General features: G+C 38.0%; 1 protein-coding gene across 1 annotated transcript; it reads left to right on the top strand.

The window, feature by feature from the left end:
• The first annotated feature begins 672 nt into the window (after positions 1–672).
• NAE1 (NEDD8 activating enzyme E1 subunit 1) lies at positions 673–24952 on the top strand. The gene is made up of 20 exons (XM_036346229.1): positions 673–802; positions 4042–4145; positions 4232–4292; positions 5912–5942; positions 6625–6696; positions 6924–7003; positions 7807–7916; positions 9737–9846; positions 11591–11653; positions 12053–12116; positions 12665–12756; positions 14766–14825; positions 14916–15049; positions 16623–16698; positions 16998–17037; positions 19221–19307; positions 20313–20405; positions 22787–22901; positions 23215–23264; positions 24716–24952. The coding sequence occupies exons 1-20, from the start codon at positions 750–752 to the stop codon at positions 24823–24825; spliced, it is 1605 nt and encodes a 534-aa protein (XP_036202122.1). The 5' UTR covers positions 673–749; the 3' UTR covers positions 24826–24952.
• Positions 24953–25260: the final 308 nt, after the last annotated feature.

The raw sequence follows: 25260 nt of genomic DNA on the forward strand, positions 1-25260 counted from the left end.
GGGGGTGGGTGAGTGGTGTGCCTCTGTGCACCTCTCAGCTCCCCCATCTCCTCTATCTATAGGATGGCCATATTGTCTAGTAAGTACTTGTCTACTGTTCCTCTCCCCTCTTGGGCTGTGACCTCCCCAAGAACAGGTCTTATTCATCTTTGGTCTTTGTACCTGCAGCCGGGAGCAGCTAGCTAGCTTTGTGGTTGGAAACAGGTCCTCAAAGTGTTGCATGAGATGATGGGTGAAATGGGTAAATCATCATCATCATCATCATCATCATCATAAGGAAAGGTATTATTCAGACAGGATTTTTTGTGAGTGTGGTTCTGTATATTCAAAAATCTCATTTAATTCTAATAGAATCCTTTGACGGAGACCCATTTATCCCCATTGCACAGATGAATACGCGGAGGACTTGCGAAGTAAAAAGCGGGTCTCACAACTAGTTAAGTGGTTAAAATCCAAACCGGCCTGAGTCCAAAGCCCGAGTCCCCGCCAATCGCCGCACGTAGAAAATCACCGAATGGCGGAGAGTGGGGCTGGTGCAGGGAGGGAAGACTTGACCAACCAGTCCCGGTCCAGGTCCCGGCTGCGGTGGCATTTGCGCCAGCAAACCCGCGACGCGTGCGCAGTGCAGTGGCGGCGCCCCCTGCGGGCGGCGCGCGGGCGGCGGCGGCGGGCCCTTAGTGCGCCTGCGCGCCGGCGGCGGAGGTGGCGGTACTTTGCAGGGCACCGGCTCTTCGCGCGCCGCCGCGGCCATGGCGCATCCGGGGAAGCTGCTCAAGGAGCAGAAGTATGACCGGCAGCTGAGGTTAGCCGGGGCTCACCGCGTCGGGCGGGCGGGCCAGTGAACCCTCTGCGTCCGTGCCGGGCCTAAGCGAGCGAGCGGCGCGGCCGGGCCTCTCAGGCCTCCCGCCGGGCCCGCCCCTGCAGGGCTCGGGAGCCGGCGCTCGGGCCTCCAGCCTGAGGCTGGGGGTGCTTCTGCAGGGCCGACCTCCTGCCCGCGGGGCGCGCCCGCCCTCCGAGCAGTGTGTTGTTGGAGGTGCGTGGTGCCCACGGCGCAGCCTTTGTCACCGGGGCGGCCGTCGGCCCCGCCTCGTTGCGCTCAGGCTCCGAGTTTTGCAGAATGGGGGGGATCGCGACTCCCCATCCCCGCGCCGACGCGGTCCGGAGGGTTAGGTATTGTTCTAAGCCAGCGCTGTCCAGTAGAAATACAATGCTAGTCTCCTGTGAGCCGGGTGTGTCATTATGCATTTTCTGGTAGCCACGTGAAAAAGAAACAGGTAAAGTCAACTTTAATAATACAGTTTAACCCAATATATTCAAAATATTATCATTTCAATAGGTAACCAGTATTTACATTTTCTTATATATTGACCTCGGAATCCGGCGTCTTACACTACATAGCACATCTCCATTCTGACAGGCCTCATGCCTAGTGCTCAGTAGCCACATGTGGCTAATGGCCACCTTAATGGACACTGCAGGTCTGGGCCATCAGGCAGGCCCTTGGTTATTTCCTCTCCTTTGCTTTTTCTCTTTACCCTCCTCCTTCCTTATTTATTGAGCATCTTCGGTGTGTTAAGGCAATGAAAGGACCAAACGCTTGGCTCCCCTTCTTTCTGGAGCCTGCAAGCCAGAAGTTACAGGAGGTCCCTAAGGTCATTTGCACCTGCAACTGATGCTGTCTTCGGGGCTTTAGGCACTCAGTTAATTCTGAGAGCAGCCTTGACGGCAGGCAACTCTCTGCTTTACTGATGGGGAAACTGAGTCTTGGAAAAGTTAGATGACTAGCTCTGTGTTTGAGCCAGGGTGTAAACTCAGGCCCTTCTCACCTTTTCAGAGCTGGTACTCAGTCACATCACTCTGGGGAAAGAAGCAAGGTGGCAGAGCCCTTGTAACCAGCTCATGTTCTCTTGCAAATTCTCGGAGTTGCTTGTGTTTTGAATGCAGATAGAGCCATCCCTGACAGAGCTGAGATGATATTTTTGGTTACTAAGTAACTGGAACGAAAGAGTTTTTGCTGAGTTCAGTCCATGGAAGGATCAAACTTTACTTTTCATAATAAGAACTAGTTATTATGTTGAAATGTCGGAGGGGAGCAGTTAGAACAAAGATGTACAGCCAGCCAGCACTCAACAAGGCCCTGCTTTTCTTAGGCCAACCAGAGTAGAGAGGATTGATTTCTTGTTTGGGCCCTTTCTTGAAACATGTTATCTAGAGATGCACCAGTGATCTCTTAGGCTCACTCTCCAACTACCCAAGCATCCATCAACCAAGTATGTCAGGTGTCTTCTGTGTGCCCTACTTTCATAGGAAAACATGATGTTTCCAGTCCTTCTGGTTCTCCCAGGTTTTTCCTCCATTCACTTGATAACTGTCCAGTGATCACTAACCCTGGACAGGACATTGTGCCAGGCATTGGGACTACAGTGGTAGATACAGGGAGTGATCTGGGCCCTTATGGAGCTTAGAGTGGAATGGAATGATGGATAGTCAGCAAATAAAAAACCAAAGAAGGCAGTTGTAGTTGTGACACATGCTGCAGGACATACTGGCCACAGGATAAGATAATCTGCTCTAGATCAAATGACAAAGAAGGCACATTAAAGTCTATCTGTCCTCCAGGCTATGGGATTTTTCTAATGGTTTGGGCTCTCCTTATACTTCTTAGAGTGACAAGAAAAGATAAACTAGGGAGTTTTCTGGGTGAAAATCAGGTTGGCTCAGATGCCATGATACATGTGTGCTCATGTACCTTGTCCTCTTAAGGATATGCCTGTGTGAATCATATTTTAACATATATTTCTAATCTTTAGTACATCTTTGTTAATGCTTAATTTTTTAATTTATTAATCATGCTATTAGAATGTTCATTGGGTATTGTATTTTAAAGTACTACAGAAGTCAATGTGAGGCTTTTCAGATGATAATAATTCAGTTTTCTTGATAAAGCTTTTTCTCAGATGTCACAAGTCTTATATCAAGTGTCAAGATCTTAATTATACCGGAACTATGTAACTTAAGGAGAAATGAAATAGAGAACAGAATCAATTTTAAGTCTAAGGCACTTTTTTTTTTTAATATATTTTTATTTATTTTTTACAGAGAGGAAGTGAGAGGGATAGAGAGTTAGAAACATCATTGAGAGAGAAACATCGATCAGCTGCCTCCCGCTGGGGATGTGCCCACAAGCAAGGTACATGCCTTGACTAGAATCGAACCTGGGACCCTTCAGTCTGCAGGCCAACGCTCTATCCACTGAGCCAAACCAGTTAGGGCCTAAAGTACTTCTTTAATGTTAATGTGTATTTTTAAAGACTTTGCGTTCTGTAAGTTATCTGGCTTGAACTGAGTAATGGACAGGAAGCTGAAAGACCAAGTGTCTAGTTTTTTGGTTTTTAAAAAAATATATATATTTTATTGATTTTTCACAGAGAGGAAGGGAGAGGGATAGAGAGTTGGAAACATCGATGAGAGAGAAACATTGATCAGCTGCCTCCTGCACACCTCCTACTGGGGATGTGCTCCCAACGTACATGTCCTTAGTTGGAATCGAATCTGGGACCTTTCAGTCCACAGGCCGACGCTCTATCCACTGAGCCAAGCCGGTTAGGGCCCAAGTGTCTAGTTTTGATTTGACCCCCTCCCCTCCCATCTAACCATGCACGGCATCAATCTTAGTCTTACGTTACACAGCTATATAATCCCCATAACACCCCTGCTGTTCCTGTTTTACATATTTGCCATGGTTATCACATCTGTCATTCTACGCAGGAACACTTTAAAGATCATTCAAATAAGAAAGTTGTATTTTTTAAAAAAGGTATTTTTATTAATTTCAGAGAGGAAGAGGGAGAAATATCAGTGATGAGAATCATTGATCTGCTGCCTCCTGCACGCCCCCCACTGGGGACTGAGCCTGCAACCAGGGCATGTGCCCTTGACTGGAGTCGAACCTGGGACTCCTTTAAGTCAAACCAGCTAGGGCAAGAAAGTTGTATTTTTATGAAATGCTTTTAAATGTTGAATTTGTATCTTGTTTTGTAGGTTGTGGGGTGATCATGGGCAAGAGGCTTTAGAATCTGCTCATGTTTGCCTAATAAATGCAACAGCCACAGGAACCGAAATTCTTAAAAACTTGATACTTCCAGGTAATGTAGTTTTGTGGTTGTAAATTTACTTCTTTAAGGTTTTAACTAGAAATATATATTCTTGACTGATTCTCTTTGTCTCCCAGGTATTGGTTCATTTACAATTATTGATGGAAATCAGGTCAGCGGAGAAGATGCTGGAAATAAGTATGCTTTATTCTTTTCAAATATTTGCATGCTAGGGAAGGCAGTGTATTGTCACAGGAGAGTGAGGCCTAAGTCCCAGCTTCACCTCAATCAGGGTGACTTGACTCAGTGGACAATAATCCCTGTTTTGGATTATGGCGAGGATGAAGGGAATTAATATAGCTCAAATGCAAGCACAGTGTCTGGCCAATAGGCCTTTAATAAAATATATCCATCATTACTATCTTTATTGCTGTTATTTTTTTATTTTTTATTTTTATTTATTTATTTTTTTATTGCTGTTATTAATGCAAAGGAGTAGTCATTATTTTTTTAATTGTGGAGTCTGGACATTTCCTAAGTCCTTGCATGGATTCCTGGATGTTAGTATATAATTAACAATAATTGTATATTTGAATTATAAGAATAATAAAATCTACCTTTTACTTGCGGTGTCTTCTAAGCTTAGTCCAGGTATATATCTCTCTCCACTACACTGTCTCCATAAAAATGCTGTTGTAAAGATGGCCTTTATGTCATCCTTCAAAGCTAATCATATTTAGATGTTCAGAGCATTTCAGACTCGCCTTTTCAGGGACTTGGAGTCTGGGATCTTTCATATTTGTCAGTATACAGCAGCAATGAATAAATATAAGGAAAATCAGAATTTGGCTCATATTGAACTTTGATACAAACACAACCCTTTTATTGGTGTCTGTAAAGAAAAGGTCCTATTACCTTTGTTTACTTGGTTGCTTAGAGCAGGATATAATAAGAATAAGGCTTCTTTTTCTTTCTTTTCTTTTTTAAAAATATATTTTATTGATTTTTTAACAGAGAGGAAGGGAGAGGAATAGAGAGTTAGAAACATCGATGAGAGAGAAACATGGATTAGCTGCTTCCTGTACACCCCCCACTGGGGATGTGCCGGCAACCGAGGTACATGCCCTTGACCAGAATCAAACCTGGGACACTTCAGTCCGCAGGCCGATGTTCTATCCACTGAGCCAAACCGGTTAGGGCTAAGGCTTCTTTTTCTTATGGAGCCACTGAGCTTGTGCTATAACATAGCACCCTGACTGACTGATTAGAAGCCTCAGATCTGGGCCCTGGGATATGACAAGGGTATGTGGGGGAAGAAGCCTGAATAGATCTGTGATAGTTTCCTGCAAAAGCAAACAGTTGAATACAGCATTTCCCACGTGTGGCCTGTGGAGCATGGGTCTGGGGAATGTTAGTAACTGCTAAATGGGCAAAGGGATTCCATGGGCAAATGAAATTATACATTTCTTTAATATAAGACTTCAATATCATGTGTGTTGTGTATGTTATGAATTTCCAAGAGGGAAATATAACCTATGGTGATTCCTAAGCTTTTTAAAGCCAGAGAACTCTCTTTTCTCTCAGAGCATCTCATGAAATTCTTATTTTGTGCTGCACACTTTGGGGAACATTGATTTATTAGCTTGTCTTTGATTACAGGTTTCATCCAGTTTTCTTCCTCCAGGAAGGCTGTTACAAACTGTAATCAAAATATAGTTTGTTTTACAATATGAATGAAATGTACCTGGTATTACAAATAACCTTCCCTTTATATAATCAAAGAAGCCCTTAATTTAATTTTTTTGGGTCTTTTTCAGTTTTTTCCTTCAAAGAAGCAGTATTGGCAAGGTAAACAGTTAATTTGTTACAGAATATAGTTGAGTTTAAGCATTTAATGATGCTACTGTATTTTGGTTTCTTGAAAAAGTTTTTGACTTTAAAAGAGCTTATATTTCTCTGAGAAAGAAGTTAAATTAGCTCATTTTTTTGATCTTGTAAATTTTATAAGCTTTGTAGTTTAAGAATGTATAAGTAGTATATCTTTTTTATACTGTATCCTGTATTGATGCTAAATCTTGATTGATGTTAATGTCCAGAGGAAAGAGTATTTTTAACTAAGAGCCAGAATATCTTTTCTTTTTGTATTTCATATTAAAAATCTTACAAAGCCGTATTAATCAACTTAGTACCATATTCTAAGTGGAAATGACTTTTTTTAATGATTGGACTCTTGTACAGTATTGTAAATTGATCTAGAATATTCCTGCCTGGTGCTCAGGGTTTTCTGGTCATTTGCATAACCAGAAAACTAGGATGCAAATAAAGTATTCACTTAAGAACTCTGAATAATGAGTTCTTTCCAAGGAATATTGTGGTTGAGTCTCAGTTTAAACACTGTGAAAAGCAGAGTTGTCATCTGTGCATGAAATTTGGTGTAATTTTATATTTTGTTTGCTTTATCTGTTAATTGAAGGGTTACATTTTAACCAAAGTTTTTCTAATTCAAGTCAAATGCTTTCTTTTCAAAAAGAACCGAGCTCAAGCTACCATGGAATTCTTACAAGAATTAAATAATGATGTCTCTGGGAGTTTTGTGGAAGAGGTATATATGTATATACATTATTATTTCTGTGCAGAAATTTTATTTTTTAATAATTCAAAACACTAGGAATTTAGAAATTTGAATTTTTGTATGCTATTTAGTTGAGAGCTGAAGTTAACATTGGAGTCTAGCATGTTGCCTTATTTATTTTAAATAGCTTAACTGTTTCTGCCATGTTTAATATGGTTGTGAACTTGTTGGATTTTTTTCCCCCTTGTCCTATTTAGAGTCCAGAAAACCTTCTAGACAATGATCCTTCATTTTTCTGTAGGTTTACCATTGTGGTTGCAACTCAACTTCCTGAAAGGTAAATTTTTATGTTAATTTATTTTTAATTGAATGTCTTAATTAGATTTGCATAGTTTTGTTTTTTCTGTAGAGTATGGTTTTTAAAAATCCCTAAACTCTATGGAAACCTTTAATTGGAAGCACTTACGAATCTCTAGCATCAAAAAGATAGGAAAGAAAGATACTGGATGTGAAACTTCAAAGAATATATATTTAGAGCAGTTAAATTGAACATTGGTTATTTTAAGTGGGAAAAAACTAGTTAGAAGTTATTATAGGGAGTACTTTGAGGTATATGCAGGGATCATACATTTTACAAATGTTTTCGTCCTTTTTTATGGAAATATTTAGGAATTGTCTTTTAATAACATTTTCCCTAATACAAAAGTTGAGTCTTTCATAGCCCTCTAGTCTAGTGGTTCTCAACCTTCTGGCCCTTTACATACAGTTCCTCATGTTGTGACCCAACCATAAAATTATTTTCGTTGCTACTTCATAACTGTAATGTTGCTACTGTTATGAATCGTAATGTAAATATCTGATATGCAGGATGGTCTTAGGCAACCCCTGTGAGAGGGTCGTTCGACCGCCAAAGGGGTCGCGACCCACAGGTTGAGAACCGCTGCTCTAGTTCAAAAGATATGCTTTCTTTGAAACTGCAACCTTGTAGAAATGCTTGTTTTTCAGTATATTCTTGACCTGCTTATAATGCAATAGGTATATTTTTGCATTTATAACTTAGTAACAAAAGTACTTTGTTTTAAGGTGTTTTGTTATATATCCATTTGCTTATATTCTTACTTATTGTGCCTTCCTTTACAGTACATTACTACGTTTAGCAGATGTCCTCTGGAATTCCCAAATTCCTCTTTTGATCTGTAGGACATATGGACTAGTTGGTTATATGAGGATCATTATAAAAGAACATCCAGGTAAAGTTGTTGCACGTATGGGGCTTGCTTGTCATTCATTGCTTTAGCTATGATTTTAGAACTTGTCAACTTTATTTTTTTTTTTAATATATTTTATTGATTTTTTTACAGAGAGGAAGGGAGAGAGATAGAGAGTTAGAAACATCGATGAGAGAGAAACATCGATCAGCTGCCTCTTGCACATCTCCTACTGGGGATGTGCCCGCAACCCAAGTACATGCCCTTGACCGGAATCGAACCCGGGACCTTTCAGTCCGCAGGCCGACGCTCTATCCACTGAGCCAAACCGGTTTCGGCGAACTTGTCAACTTTAAATTACAAAGTAAATTTGTAGCAACACAACCAGTTTATAGGTTCAAAGTGTCAATCAGTGACTGATGTAGGCTTTAATCTAGTATTTCCTTTACTTACATTATAGGAGGATAGAAAACAAGAGATAAGTAGGTACAACTTCTTCATCTTATTAGGAGGCCTAGTTGCTGTGCAAGTATCTAGCCTTTTTTTTGCCTCTTAACATTCATAGGGCATGCATGTATGGCTACATACAGGCGAGAGCCAAGGTGACACTGACACCTAGAAGTCACACCACCTTTTCCCACCAATCTTTTATTCCATTCTCATACAGGCCTTGTACTCATCCAGTTCAGGTACAATTCCACAAAACAAGGCATTTACCTAACTACTGTTCCAAAGAAAAAGTGTTATCAGAAACCAAAGTCATTCATATGCAGGCTTGCACCAGCTCAAGACTGATGTTAGTCCTTTACATATACAATTTTAATCTTAAATGACGGTAACATTTTTATTCAGTATTTACACATTGCTCTGAGTCATTGGCATTGGTATCAGCACGGAGTAGTAGTTAGTATCTGCTTAACAGTGAGAGAGTGACTTGAGAGGATAAGCTTTTGGCAGCTGATGTTGGGCCATTTAAGAGTTGTAAGTGGGAGAGTGATAGTAACAACTTCAAGTGGGTCACTGAAGCTGAGTAGAGAATGAATGGATTTGAAGAGGCAAAGATTGGAGGCAAGAGTTGCTGTTAGGAGATTTCCAGTGGTTTATATGAGAGAGAAGGAGAGAGAGCCACTAAGAGCAGATGTTATAAGGATAGGGAAGTGGGAATAGATGATAATGAAGGTTAACATTGCTAACTTTGTGCCTGTCTTTATATGAATTATTTCATTTAATCTTTCTAATATCTTATAAGATAGATACTATTTTATCTGCTTTTTACAGATGAGGATGCTGAGGCCAGAGAGATAAGTTACTTGTGTAAGGTCACACAGCTAGCAAGTAACAGAACTGAGCCTAGCTTTAAAGACTCACTGGGATGACACACTTTTCTGAACTCCCCTATGTGGAGAGCTGTGTACAGAGTGACATCAGGATGTGAGGAGTGACTGATGTTGGGCCAAGGAAGCAAGAAGGTCAAGGATGACCATCAGGTTTTAGGGAAGAGGTTCAGGTAGATGGTGATGATGTTTGTCGAAGACGACAGGAGGAGTAAGGGTAGGTTGTTAGGTAATATCTGAACACAATTTTACCAGTTTTGATCTTTTTCAATTGTAATAACATTTTGTTTTGTTTAAAGAGAATCTTGGTTTTTACTTTCATTACAACTGTAGTCACTTACGATTTGTGCTTTTAGTAAAATGTATATGTAAATGTAAATTTACCTGAATAATGAACAAAAAAACGTTTTAAAACTATAGATCCTATGCCCATTTAAAAATAGATTTCCCAAATTCTTGTAATGTAAGGTATTGCTAGCAGTATTACTAAAGAAGTAAGTTTATCTTTTGGTATTATTTATTTCACAGTGATAGAATCTCATCCAGATAATGCATTAGAGGATCTACGACTGGATAAACCCTTTCCTGAACTGAGAGAACATTTTCAGTCTTATGATTTGCATCATATGGACAAAAGGGTTGGTATGACCATTTATTTATTTATTTATTTATTTATTTATTAATTAATTAAAAGTATGTTTCGCTTGGCTGGCGTGGCTCAGTGGTTGAGCATTGACCTATGATCTGGGACAGTGATGGCGAACCTTTTGAGCTCGGCGTGTCAGCATTTTGAAAAACCCTAACTTAACTCTGGTGCCGTGTCACATATAGAAATGTTTTGATATTTGCAACGATAGTAAAACAAAGATTTATATTTTTGATATTTATTTTATATATTTAAATGCCATTTAACAAAGAAAAATCAACCAAAAAAATGAGTTCGCGTGTCACCTCTGACACGTGTGTCATAGGTTCGCCACCACTGATCTAGGAGGTCACGGTTTGATTCCTGGTCAGGACATTTGCCTGGGTTGTGGGCTTGATCCCCAGTGTGGGGCATGCAGGAGGCAGCCAATCAGCGATTCTCTCTCATCATTGATGTTTCTATCTCTCTCTCCCTCTTCCTTCCTCTGGAAAAAAAAAACAGTAAACATTGATTTCAGAGAGAGTAAGGGAGAGGATGAGAGAGATAGAATCACAGATCAGCTGCCTCCTACACGATCCCTATTAGGGATTGAGCCCACAACCTGGGCATGTGCCCTGACTGGGAATTAAACTGTGACCACCTGGTTCATATGTCTACGCTTAACTACTGAGCTACACTGACCGGGCTGACCTTCCATTTTATAGATAGACTTAAAACATTTTTGAATACACCAATGTGAGAAAATACTATAAACCTCCATGGTCCTGTCATCCAGATTACATAGTAACAACATTGTACTTAATTTGTTTTAAATAAATCTTTTTTCTCCAAAATTTAAAAAACTGTTTTATTGAAGAAAAGTACATTAACTGAACGTATCTATGTAATTAACACCTAGATCAAGAAATTGGACATTAATATATTCCTCTTCATAGCCCTTTCCTAAACAAATAGATGCGCTTTTTAAAATAGTTTGAATTTGGGGTGGGTGGGTGTTGAAATTGACTCCACTTGAAGCTTATTTTTAGTGTTTGCGAATTACCAAGGCAGCTGCATATTTTGGTATGAAAATAATAATATTTATAACACACCATATAACTTAAGGAGTACATGTATTTTTTTCTACCCACTTATTAATTAAAATGCAGGTGTTGGGTTCATCAGAAAACCCAGAGACAATCTTCCTGTAGTCTAGGATTGGTATCTGAAATGAAGATATTTAAGCTTTATTTTTGGGTGGCAGTCTCTGAAACTGTCTTTTGATGGCAAAATGGGGACAATCATAGTACATACCTGCCATATTAGGATGAAATTGGTCACTGCTTCTAAAAAAGTTTTGTGAAACAATTTTTATTAACCCAGTTCATTTTCTTTCTTTCTTTCTTTTTTTTTTATAATATATTTTATTGATTTTTTACAGAGAAGAAGGGAGAGGGATAGAAAGTCAGAAACATCAATGAGAGAGATCTATCAGCTGCCTCCTGCACACCCCCTACTGGGGATGTGCCCGCAACCAACGTACATGCCCTTGACCAGAATCGAACCTGGGACCCTTGAGTCCGCAGGCCGATGCTCTATCCACTGAGCCAAACCGGTTCGGCATCATTTTCTTTCATTCATTATTTCATGTATACTGGGGAATGATCATAAATATTGTTGAGTTTATTGAAAATGATAGTGAGGAATAAATATTAACTAATTAATGTTAACTGATATTTTTTTTCTCTCAATTTTAGGACCATAGCCACACTCCATGGATTGTGATCATAGCTAAATATTTAGCACAGTGGTATAGTGAAGTATGTCCTTTTTTAAAAAAAAGAAATTCCTTATGTGACTGTATTTTCAATTTATTATAAAGGATTTCATTAGAGCGGGTGGGAGATTAATTTTCTTTCCTTGCTTGGCTTAGGGTAGGTGGGTGCTTTTCAGTTTAGATCTAGCAGTTCCTGTTTTAATACTGATATTTTTACTTACTAAATGAAATTTGAATGAATGTCATTCTGAAACTGGCAGTGGGGAATGAATGTAGAGAAATGACCCACAGTTTCTGTTTCTATCAGGTTAGCCTCTGATTTCAGTGGCGTGTGTATTTACTGATGAAATCTCATGTGGATGGGAGAATAGGGAAACTGGACTCTCAATTTCTATATTTTGAGTTTTTATAACTAAGTTTTTAATTTTTTTAACTGATTTAGACAAATGGACGAATACCTAAAACGTATAAAGAAAAAGAAGAGTTCAGAGATTTGATTAGACAAGGTAATATGGAATGTGACTAAATGTTACATAAGGTTTGAAAAGCAAATTGCTTGAAGCTAATGTTTATTGGATTTCTGTCAACACCTTTGTCAAATGATGCCATCATTAGTTCATATTTTATTTTGCTTCGGGGGAGATTAGGGAGCCATTCCTTGTACAGTTTTAGGAATGACTGGTGATAAACCATATTTATTCTTTTTTTTTTTTAAATATATATTTTACTGATTTTTTACAGAGAGGAAGGGAGAGAGATAGAGAGTTAGAAACATCGATGACAGAGAAACATCGATCAGCTGCCTCCTGCACACCTCCCACTGGGGATGTGCCCGCAACCCAGGTACATGCCCTCGACCGGAATCGAACCTGGGACCTTTCAGTCCGCAGGCCGACGCTCTATCCACCGAGCCAAACCGGTTTTGGCCATATTTATTCTTAAGTTTCAAAATATCTGATCCTCCCTTCAGAACCTGACAAAGTTATTTCCATAATGTTGGGGAGAGAGAAAGAGAAAGAAGAAAAATGTTGTTAACCAAATTCTATTTTAATAGGAATTTTAAAGAATGAAAATGGGGCTCCGGAAGATGAAGAGAATTTTGAAGAAGCTATTAAAAATGTGAACACAGCACTAAATACAACTCAGGTATTAAAAGAGTTGCTGAGGGATGCATTTAGAAAGGTGTTTTCTGAAGTCCTTATGATAAAATAGGTGATTTTAGATTTAAGTTAATGTTTCCTAAATTGTATATAGTTGGTTAGAAATTAGTATCTGTAATACAGATTGACTCTTGTTTTAATAATATTCTATATTGTCCTAGTTAAATGGACATGAGTGCTTCAGTATATAATAGTGATATGATTTATATAAATCAATTATTTGAAGTACATGATTTGTGAATAGTAATCGTTTGGGTGTAGGAATTATACACTGAAGGTGATAACTTTGCTGGTCCAAAACAGTGTTGCCTGAAAAGTTAAATTTTACCCTGCATTAGATTTTTTTTTTTACCTTGAGATTTTTTTCACTTTTATTTTATTATTTTATTTTATTATATTTTAATCCTTACCCGAGGATATTTTTCCATTGATATTTCAAGAAAGTGGAAGAAAGAGGGAAAGACGGAATTTTTGTTTTGTTTTTGTTAATCCTCACCCGAGAATATTTTTCTATTGATTTTTAGGGAGAGTAGAAGAGAGAGGGAAAGACAGAGAGAAACATTGATGTGAGAGAAACACATCGATTGGTTGCCTCCTGCACATGCCCTGACCAGAGCCAGAGCTGGGGAGGAACCTGCAATCTAATTACATGCCCTAGACAGGAATTGAACCTGGGACCCTTTGGTCTGCAGGCTGACACTCTATCCACTGAGCCAAACTGGCTAGAGCTGCATTTGCTTTTGACAGTAATTTTTAGGATATAAAGGAGATGTTTTTAAATGACATTGACATCTTAAAAATTACTTGGAGGATAACTCATTTTAGGTGCCCTTTTGTTGTTGAAGCCTGGCAAGTGAGGTTTTGAGGGAACTTTGGAATAACACAACTGGGAGTTTAAGTTAGAATTTTCTTATAATCTAAAACAGCAACAAATGCTGCCTTTTAAGTTAGAAAAGCACTTAAGCTGTCATAAAATTTTTGGAGACAAAGAAGTAGTGTTTCTGAGTGAGTAAAAGTGTGTGCTTTGTGAATCAGTTTTTGGGGATGATAAAAATGTTCTGTGTCTTAATTGGGGTGATGGTTAAAAATATATGTATAGTTATCAAAATGCATTGGATTGTACATTTAAGAGTTGTTCATTTCACTTAATGTAAAATTTACACCAATTTAAAAACACACCAAGGTTCTGGGGGATAATGAACTAAGCAAAGAGATAAATGCACCAGGTACTATGAACAAAATTAGAACAGAACAGAGCTAGAGCATGATGGGGAGGACAGAGGTCTGGGTCCAAAGGGGGCCAAGGAGACTCAAAGAGATGTTTAAGCAGAGCCTGTGTGAAGTGACATGCGGAGATCTGGTAGAAGAGCTTTTAGGCTGCGGAACCACATGGGCAAACAAAGGCCCAGAGGTGGGATGAAGCTCAGCATTTGTTCAAGCAGTTAGACTGCCAGGATGATTGGAGTGAAGTGAACAAGGGAGGAAGTAGTGAGAGGGATTGAGTTTGGAAAGGCAGAAAGGGCCAGATCATAATATCCTTGCAGGCCATTGAAGTGTTTTGAGCAAGGGAGTGGAGTGATCAGATTCATATCTAAAAAATTATCTGGCTCTTGTGAGAAGAGATTGTAGAGGACTGGGAGTGAAAGCAGAGAAACCAGTCAGAGGTTACAACTCCAGCTTGACATTAATGTCTATAATCTTTGTTATATTTCAAAATGTAAATATATTAAAAGATTTACTTGGCTCCTTCTTTATTCCATTTATGATGGAAAAGAACAGGCCAGTCTCCAATGCTAGCAACAATGGGCAGGATGTGACTTTCTTCCATTCTCTTTTTCGTCATCAAACCTGCATCTGGTACTCATTCTAAATAAAAGTGTAAGAAAATCAGAAGTATGTATTTGATTACAGTTTAAGAATTCAAAGAACTTATTCAGTGAAAATAAAGGTGGGCAGATTCTTAGTATAAGTAAATGTTTCATGTTTCTTTGGTAGATCCCAAGCGGCATTGAAGATATATTTAATGATGATCGCTGCATAAATATCACCAAACAGGTAACAACAACAAAAAGTAAAAATAGTGCCACCTTAAGCATTAGGTCAGATTCAAATGCCACATAATAATTTTTTATTTTACTTTTTTAGACTCCATCATTTTGGATTTTAGCTCGCGCCTTAAAGGAATTTGTGGCTAAAGAGGGTCAAGGAAATTTACCTGTCCGAGGCACAATTCCTGACATGATTGCAGATTCGGGCAAATATATAAAATTGCAAAATGTGTAAGTCACTGTTTTCAAACTATGTAACAGAAAAATTTATTTGTTTATATTAGAGATGAGAATATTTTACTAGCCTATCAGAAATAAAATGGAAAGCTGTTATAATCTAATTGCTTTAAAAATAAGCTGAAGAACTTAGAGGGCAGATTTTTTAAAAAATAGATTTTATTTTTTAGAATAGATTTAGGTTCACAGCAAAATTGAGTAGAAAGTGCAGAGTTCTCATACCCCCCGCCCCAGACAAATATTTTTCTTACGTATTTCATAATAAAATGTAACATTTGAGCACTTAATTCTGTGCTATGAGCTGTCCTATGTATTAACTAATTTGTATTAACTAATTTAATATTCACAACATTAGAGAGAGATACTGTTTTGTCCCAGTTTTATAGATGAGGAAACTGAGGCCTAGAAAAGGTAATTTATTCAGGGTCAGACAGCTGGTAAATAGCAGAACTAGGATTTGAACCCATGAAATCCATCTCCATACTTTTAACTAGGGCCCTATACTATTTTTTATTTGTAACTTAAAACCTGGAAGTCGAGTTTGGATGAATTTTTTATTAGTAATGTTTCATAATTTAAAGAGTTCGTGTCTATAGATAGACAACTGCTATCCAGGTATCACTAGCCTGAACCCAGGTAGACTGACAAAAGGATGGTTCTCAGTGGATATTACCCTTATGTAGTTTGGACTTGGTGCAGATGAAACCTGGGCCACTGGCTTGGTTTCCTCAAGGGCCAAATAATGTCACACAGAAAAGATCTCTGTTCCTTAACAGATTGCACTCTTCATCTCAGTCGTTGTTTACAAATCTTTGTTGTCTTAGCCTAAAAGTTCAACTACTTAAAACTTGGAAAAAGTCAGTTGAGGATAGAAAGAAGTATGACTTCACATTGGAGGGCGTTAGTTTAACACTTATCTTCAGAGGGTGAAAATGTAAATAGACTTTAAAAATTTTACATTGCAGGTGGACAGTTTTGAAGTATTTAACTTTCCTTGGACTTGACTTCAAGGAGAAAAATCATGTTCTTTAGTAACATGTGTTGCAGATTTTGTCAGAGAAGCATGGATCATGGATTATGGAGGGCAGTTTTTAAGTTGGGTGCTGTTAGTTACAGAGAGAACCTGGGATTATTGGATTCCAAGTGTCCGTCACCAACCCTGGGAAGATCCCCAACCACTAACAGGTGCTGCTGGCAGCATTTTCACATTTCATATGTCCCAGACCAGTCTTTTTTTTTTTTTTTTAATATATTTTATTGATTTTTTACAGAGAGAAAGGGAGAGAGATAGTTAGAAACATCGATGAGAGAGAAACATCGATCAGCTGCCTCCTGCACATCTCCTACTGGGGATGTGCCCGCAACCCAGGTACATGCCCTCGACCGGAATCGAACCTGGGACCTTTCAGTCCGCAGTCCGATGCTCTATCCATTGAGCCAAACCGGTTTCGGCCAGACCAGTCTTTTTTCATGAAAAGGAAAACAATGTTTTGTTTGCTTCCTGGTGATATTTACAATTTGCTGATTTTAAAATTTGTTAATAATAGCTTTTTTTTCTTTTTCCCAGTTACCGTGAAAAAGCAAAGAAAGATGCTGCCGCTGTGGGTAATCATGCTGCCAAATTGCTGCAGTCTGTAGGCCGGGTAAGCTGCTGGGCACACTGTGCCTTTGATGGACAGCACAGCCCCATGTAAACCTGATCCCATAACTTCAGCCAGAAAAGGTTTAGAGATGGAGGGCATGGCACTGGCCCTGTGCTTCTCAGGAGGGATCTCTCACTGGCCTGCCTCGTGAGAAAGACTTTTAAGGAAAAAATGTGTTTTTCCAATGTTCTCCCAGTACTTGGAGAAACCTTCCCATCCCACAGTGACCATCTTTGTGCTGTACCCTCTGCTAACCTTCTCTTTTATTCTGGAGCAAAATCTGCATTGTCTCTTTACAGGCACCAGAGTCCATTTCAGAGAAAGAATTAAAATTATTCTGTAAGTCCCCTTGAATTAATTTCCTTATTTTGTTTCATAAAAATGTGCCATAAAGAGTGTTCCCAGGAATTTGAAATAGTTGAAATTAAAAATTTCTCATAATCTCCTAAATATTATTGGGTAAGGTTTTTTATTGTTATAATGTAATAATAAATGGAGGTTATTTTAAGACTGGATCAGAGCTAGAACATATCTATCTGGCAATGTGAAAAAGACATGAAGGTCAGTTATTTGAAAATTGTCATTAATACCGAATTATTTTCAGCTTATTGATTTTAAGTAATTTGGGAAAGTTTTATCTGAAGGCTTTAAGTATGAAGTCGAGTCATATGTACATGGAGAGTATTGGTTTAACTACTCAGTTTGGTTTGTGTTTAGTGACTGTAATAGAATTAAGAATTTTACCATCTAGTTTCAGATGGTTAGGCTCCAGGTGTTTTTGATAACTCCTCAGTAGACCTGAAGCATTTCTTTTTTTTTTTTAATGTTAAATTAATGAACTTTATTTTTTTAAAGTAGGTTTACAGTTGTGAGTACGAGAAACAGTTTATTCTTGTATTATTACTTATTATTGTATTATTTTCCATATGAATAACTGTAAACCTACTTTTTTAAATAATATATTTTTTTATTGGTTTCAGAGAGGAAGGGAGAAAGAGAGAGAGAGAGAGAGAGAGAGAAACATCAACTATGAGAGAGAATCACTGATTGGCTGCCTCCTGCATGCCCCCCACTGGGGATCGAGCCAGCAACCCAGGCATGTGCCCTTGACTGGAATCGAACCCGGGACCCTTCAGGCCGCAGGCCAACGATCTATCCACTGGGCCATACTGGCTAGGGCTGAACTTTATTTTTAAGAGCAATTTTAAGATCATAGCAATGTTGAGTGCTAAGTATAGAGATATCCTGTGTACCCCCAGACCCAACACATTCACACCATTCCCCATTATGAACACCTCCTCCCAGCGTGGCACATTGGTTACAGTCGATGAACTGACATGGACACATCATCACCAAAGTCCACACTTTACATTAGGGCTCACAAACAGGTGTTGTACCTTCTGTGGGTTTTGACAAACGTGTAAGGACATGCACCCACCATTATAGTGTCATATAGAATAGTTTCACCATCCTAAAATTTCCTGTTCTCAGCCTATTCATTGCTTCCTTTCCCCCTAACCCATGGAAGCCACTAATATTTTTATTGTCTCTACACCATTTTGCCTTTTCCAGTGCAGTTTGAAATGATACCCCTTCCACTCTTGCCTCTATCCAACCCATTTTCCAACGAGCAGTCAGAAAGATCTCTTAAATAGGCAATTAGACCATACCATTTTCTGCCAGACCTACAATGAAAGCGGATCACCTTCCTTCAACCTACAAGGCCTTGCATGATCTGGCCTCTGCCTGCTTGCCTAGCCATCTCATGCCACTGTTCTCTGAAGCATTTCTTTTTAAGACCTAGTTTAAGAATAATCCAATCTTGTTTACATGCTTTCTGAAGATAAAGTCTACATTTTGCATGCTCCTCAATCCTAAAATACATTTATCAAACTTCTCCATTTCATCACTCTTTCACAGTGTTTGTTTAGGGTTAGTTTTAATGTTTTGTTCCATTATTAATCTTGCACCTTGTTTCGGCATATAGTGTTTGTTCTACTAAATCATATGATACCAGATTAAAAGCTGGATGTTGCATATTTGAGGGTTTATTCTGTTCCCTCTGTTTTGGGATATGTTTGAAAATTTCCATAATACAATTTTTTTGTTTTGTTAAAACCTTACATGTACCAAAAGCACAATATATATAACACTTTCCTTTCGGACTACTTATCTATAATAATGATAACTACTGTTCATTAAGCCCTGTCAGGCATTGTGCTAGGTACTTTTAATCCACAACTTTAAAGGTAAATAATATTATCCCCTTTGTGAGGCTCAGAGAGGTGCCATCATGTACTTACTCAGTGCTGAACTGGTTGTAGTCCCTAGGACATGAATTTAGGATGACTCATGTTCTAGTGCCTTCCCTGCTAACCATTAGAGTCGAACAGGAGACATTTCTTCACGTTACCATGTCTGTGAAGGGTATAAACACAATTTCCTGTTCTTAAAGAGATCTGTGATTTGGAATATTCACATGTCTCAGTTAGTTACCTTTATAATGTCTTTCCTGTGTTCAGGTAGCAATTCTGCATTTCTTCGAGTGGTAAGATGTCGATCCTTAGCTGAAGAATATGGCTTGGATACAGTTAATAGGGATGAAATTAGTAAGTATAATAATCTTTTGATGCTAGGTTATTAATTTTATTTTTTTCCATCCTTCCTTTAAAAATTGAATTTATGGGGGTGACACTGGTTAACAAAATTTACAGGTTTCAGTTACACAGTTCTACCGTACATCATTTATGTCTTCACCACCCCAAGTCAAGTCTCTGTCCCTCCCCATTTATCACCCCTATATCCTCATTCACCTCCCCTCGCTCTCCCTCTCCCTGGCAATCACCACATTGTTGCCTGTGTTCATGAGTTCTTTCTCTTTTTTTTCTTCTTTTCTTTTTTGCTCAATTCCCTCACCCCCCCCCCCACACACACACACACATACACACACAGCTGTCAGCCTGCTCTCTGTGAGTCTGTCTCTGTTTTGCTTGTTCGTTCATTAGATTCCCCCTATGCGTGAAATCATACGGTGTTTGTCTTTCTCTCACTGGCTGATTTCACTCAGTATAATGCTCTTCAGGTCCATCCATGCTGTCGCAAAGAGTAAAGTTTCCTTCTTTGTTTACAGCTGAGTAGTATTCCATTGTATAAGTGTACCACAGCTTTAATTTTAACTTTAAAGAGATTAATATTTTATGTATAATAATATTGAGTATATGGTGATAATATAAATAATGGAAATATTTATACTCTAAATTTAATTCTATAAACCTATCCAAGTAGTCATAATTTCACAATGTAAAACTTAATACATAAATAAATTGTATTTAGGTAGGTTACTAAGTTGTGTGATAAATAGAGCTAAAGTCAGCATGTTACTACTTTAGTAGAGATTATGGTGACTAGTTAATAGACTAAGACACCTGGGTTTTATTAATGTATCTCCCTTTATTTTACTATTATTTATCACTTCCTATTTTATTGTCACAAAATATTAAAATTTTGTGGTAAAATTGCCTTGAGACCTAAAATCTGAGTATATAGTAAGGTCTATCCTTCATTGTTTTTATGTCATGAATTACTCAAATTATATTGAATTCTTTCCCTTTCAGTTTCCAGCATGGACAGTCCAGATAATGAGATAGTATTATACTTAATGTTACGGGCTGTGGATAGATTTCATAAACAACATGGTAGATACCCAGGTAAGAATAGCAATCGAATTATCAAATATAATAAAATCTTAAGTAGACACTTGACTTAAATCTTAAAGTGTTCTTGGGTGTTTACAATTGGTCCTTGATTTTTACATTGCAAACAGTTTACATCACATCTTAATGAGGAACTACCATTTGTTTTGTAAGTGTAACTATTTGCAAATAGTGTTTGATTCTAAACCATTACAAGGGAATGTTGGTTGAATACATATAGAAGAAAACATTTTTCTGTCATTGTTCACAGTTTACCTCTAAGAGTCACACTGAGTTTAATTTAGTGGAAATGGAAAGTCACAAGAAGTATGCCAGTGACTCCTGAACTCAGAGCTCTGAAGATGTAGAGATTTCTTTGCTTAATATCTAATTTTTGTTATCTGTAAATATAATGATTAGGGAATTGGCATAATTTCAAAGATTTTCAGTTGCCCAGAAAATTTTCATTAAGGTAAGTTTAATTATGCAGGATTATTGCATAGCAGTGCATTCTAGGTATATCATAAAACCTGTTGCCTCAATTGATGTCATATGTCTACTGAGTTATAGTAGTAATGAGCTAGCTTATCAGAAGAAAGAAAAGAATAAACACTATATGTATTGCTTTATTTGTATTATTTGATTAGAATATTTTTATTATCTATTGAATAACAAACTATCTAAAACTTAGTAGTTTAAAACAATAAATTATTATATGACGACTTTGTGAATTGGCTGGGCTCAGTTAGGCATATCTCAGTGAGGAGCAAGGATCTTGCATGATGCCTGGAACTGGAGTCATTCCGAAGGGTTGACTGAATTGGACATCCGAGAAGTCATTTTTGCTCAGATGTTGGCACTTTAGTCAGGATAACTGGAACTGCTGGGGCTTGTCAGGCATCTGTCACCACATAGCTAGCGAGGGTTTTCTTTTAGCATGGCAGTTCTAGGGCAGACTTCTTACATAGTGTCTGGCTTTCCCAGAATTAACATTCCAAAAGACCCAGATGGAAGGTACAAGGCTTTTTATGACTTAGTCTTAGAAATCACAGCATCGCTTATGTTGTGTTCTATTTGCTTCCCAGGGCCAGTTTAGATTGAGTAGAAGGGGGCTACATGAGGGCACAAAGGGGGGTATACATTGGGGAGCCACCTTGGGAGAGTAGCAACCACATAGAGCATAGGCTTTGAACCTAGGTTCAGATCCAAGCTCTGTCACTCTCTCTTGACCTTGGATGAGTCACTATTTCCCTCTACGTCTCAGGTCTCATATTTATGAAATGGCAGTAATAGTATCCACTCTATTAGACTGATAGGGTTAAATATATGATATATGAAATCACTTTACACATTGCCTAGCACTTTGTAAGTACTCAATAAAGGGTAGGTATTGCTATTATGAGGAAGAGTAGTGGTGATCATTTTTAAACCATAGTAGTTAAAAAATACTGATTTTTTTTTAATACGTGGAGGTTATGGCAATTATATTTTAACTTCCAGCAATAATAACAATTAGTAGCTTACCTTTGGAGATATTATAGTTTAATTATTAACAACTGTCTGGGCTTGTATCCGTTTTGCTATTTATGAGCTAAGTAACTCAGGCAGATAACTTAATGTGTCTCAATTTTTTCATCTATAAAATGGGAATAATAATACCTACTTAATAAGGTGATTGTGAGGATTAAACAGTATACATATGGTACTTATAGCAGTAACCAGCATTTGTTAATGCTCTGTGTTACCTGTTGTTATAGTTTTATGTCCTCTGTGTCATTTAATCTCTTGGAAATGAATAATAAACACCATAATTTTTATAAAGGGTATAAATAGGACATCACTTTCTCATTCATTCAATTCTTCTATCAAAGTATTGAGCACCAACTGAGTGCCAGACACTCTTCCAGGTACTGGATATGGAGCAGTGAACAAAGCAGGCTTATCAAACTCAAATTTTAATAGTTTTTTTTTTTTTTTTTATTAATATATTTTATTTATTTTTTACAGAGAGGAAGGGAGAGAGACAGAGAGTTAGAAACATCGATGAGAGAGAAACATCGATCAGTTGCCCTCTGCACATCTCCCACTGGGGATATGCCCGCAACCCAGGTACATGCCCTTGACCGGAATCGAACCTGGGACCTTTCAGACCATAGGCCGACGCTCTATCCACTGAGCCAAGCCGGTCTCGGCAAATTTTAATAGTTTTTGATGGTTTCTTTGATTATTACAGGTTTGTGATATTTGCAAATATTGGTCTCATACATTGTTATTTTTGTTCTTCATTTTCACACCTTACTTTTTTGATTAGAAACTGGAGTAAATAAAAGAGGTAGCCATTCATTTTGAATCACATATTTATTTCAATGAAAATTAATTTGTGTGTATATTTTTAGGGGTATCTAACTATCAAGTTGAAGAAGATATAGGAAAGTTGAAGTCTTGTCTCACAGGCTTCCTTCAGGAATATGGACTATCTGTAATGGTGAAAGATGATTATGTCCACGAATTGTGAGTATTTCTTAGACCATATTAACACATTGTTTGCAGGTAGTTTTTATCGGGCCATTTTTGCTAATTTTTTGCGCAAATGGCAACGTTCAGTAAAATTACGATAACTTTAGTTGACGTATTTATACGTTACCCGCATTCTACCGCTAGTCTATAAAAAACGTATTAATACGTGTCCCGCGCTCTACTACACTGGTAGAACGTATAAATACGTAAAACGTGTAAACATGTTTCCCGCATACAATGTGTTAAGAAATAATACTTGTGCCTGTCCTAAGCTAGTCGAAGTTCATGTCTCCTTTCTTTCCTATAGTTGCCGATACGGAGCTGCTGAGCCACACACCATTGCTGCGTTCTTAGGGGGTGAGTTCCAAAGATGAGAAGACAGGCATCTGTTGTTATATAGTACAGTTATGAAGTTGTGTGTTTTTTTTAATGTTTTTATTGATTTCAGAGAGGGAGAGCTAGAAACATCAATGATGAAAGAGAATCATTGATTGGCTACCTCCAATCCCCCATATTCCCTCCCCCCCACACACACACTGGGGATGGAGCCCGCAACCTGGGCACATGCCCTTGACTAGAATCAAACCTGGGACTTTTCAGTCCACAGGCCAAAGCTCTATCCACTGAGCAACACTGGCCCGGACAGTTTCGTTTTCTTAACTGTTTTACCGAGGGAGGTCAGTGAAGCAGGATGTTGAATATTAGCTGGCACAACGCTTTTATATTCCTTCACTTTGTCCAGGTCTTTGTTTTCAATTTCTTCCCTGTGAGACCCTCCTCCGATTTAAAGCTGAGGCCCTCCTCTTGCGCTCACACCTGCTTCCTGCTGTTTCTCCTTCGCACTGAGGCCATCTGAGAGGCTGCTTCACTCATTTGCAAATGGTCTCTCCCTCACTGCTGGAAGGGAAGGGCCGCGGGCACTGATTTTGTCTTCAGTTCCTACCATATTCCTGGTGCCCAGAACAGCGTCTGGTCTCACATTGCACTGAATTAACGAGTGTTTGTGAAAGATCAAGCTTTAGGTTATAAAAGATGAAGAATTTCTTTCTTAGTAATTTTTTTGTTTGTTCTTCTGTTTTTTTTGTTTGTTTGTTTTTAATATTTTATTGATTTTTTACAGAGGAAGGGAGAGAGATAGAGAGAAACATCGATCAGCTGCCTCCTGCACATCCCCCACTGGGGATGTGCCCGCAACCCAGGTACATGCCCTTGACCGGAATCGAACCCAGGACCCTTCAGTCCGCAGGCCGATGCTCTATCCACTGAGCAAAACTGGTTTCGGCTCTTCTGTTGTTTTGTTGTGTTTTGTTTTGTTCTTCTGTTATGTAACTGCATGAGTAGTTACAGCAGTATTTAATAGAGATTCTTTCCAAATTACAAATGTATTTAGAACAAATACACCTTTATTCCCTTTTTATTGTAAAAGTAAAGCAGAAGGGAGTCCTTAGAGAATCTTTTCTGCCTATATGTATCCTTTAAAATGCAATCAACTATACTACTATTTTGATTTTTTTTACTTAATATATCTTGCTAATGTTTCTAAACCACCATAATTAAAAATACTTCATTCTTTAAAACTGTGGCATAATATCCCAAGGTATGAATGTATAAAACAAAAATTTTTAACATAGTTATTAAAAATTATGGTCCTTTATTTTGATATGACACAGTAAATTATGTCTGTTTTGGATTACTTTTAAACACCTTTGCTTTTGGAAGAAGGAAAGGTTTTCTTTACAGAATTGATATTTTTATGTAATTCTTGAAACTTACCTTTTTCAAAGATTTGTTTTCCTTTTTCCTTGCAGGAGCTGCTGCTCAAGAAGTTATAAAAATAATCACCAAACAATTTGTAATTTTTAATAATACTTACATTTATAGTGGCATGTCACAAACTTCAGCAACTTTTCAGTTGTAGAATAAGTACCCTATGTAGTGTGTTAATAATTGAGACTATAATTGCCTTTGGGTTGTGCTCTAATCTGTAAAATTCTGCTAAGGGAAAACTTAAATTGTTTGCTTAATAAACATTTTCTCATTTGTAATAATGTGGTCATGTTTGGAGGGCTGTGGGGGGCGGGGGCGGGGATACTGTGTGAAGGAAGCAGTCATGTTTCCCAGAGAATAAGAGCTACCCATTTATAATTGATTCGTCATTTTCAGCTTGCTGTTTCAAAGTTACTTACAGAAATCGTGTTTCATTAGAAATAGCTTTAAGTACTTTTTTTCTTACAGTCTTAAATAATGAATTTAATACATGTGCAGATTTTAGCTCTGGACATCTTAGGACCATCCCTATTAAAATTAATATAAAAGCAAATATTTCAGACGTATTAGTTTTATCAGAAAACAA

This window comes from Myotis myotis, unplaced genomic scaffold (genome assembly GCF_014108235.1).
Source record: "Myotis myotis isolate mMyoMyo1 unplaced genomic scaffold, mMyoMyo1.p scaffold_m19_p_19, whole genome shotgun sequence".
In the NCBI taxonomy this organism is placed as follows: Eukaryota; Metazoa; Chordata; class Mammalia; order Chiroptera; family Vespertilionidae; genus Myotis; species Myotis myotis.

Excerpts from the sequence above, each read along its gene's own strand:
- NAE1 (XM_036346229.1), top strand. The coding sequence starts at position 750 with ATGGCGCATCCGGGGAAGCTGCTCAAGGAGCAGAAGTATGACCGGCAG. Across the intron at positions 15,050-16,622 it reads TATATAAAATTGCAAAATGT|TTACCGTGAAAAAGCAAAGA; the intron begins GTAAGTCACTGT and ends TCTTTTTCCCAG. Across the intron at positions 19,308-20,312 it reads AGTTAATAGGGATGAAATTA|TTTCCAGCATGGACAGTCCA; the intron begins GTAAGTATAATA and ends TTTCCCTTTCAG.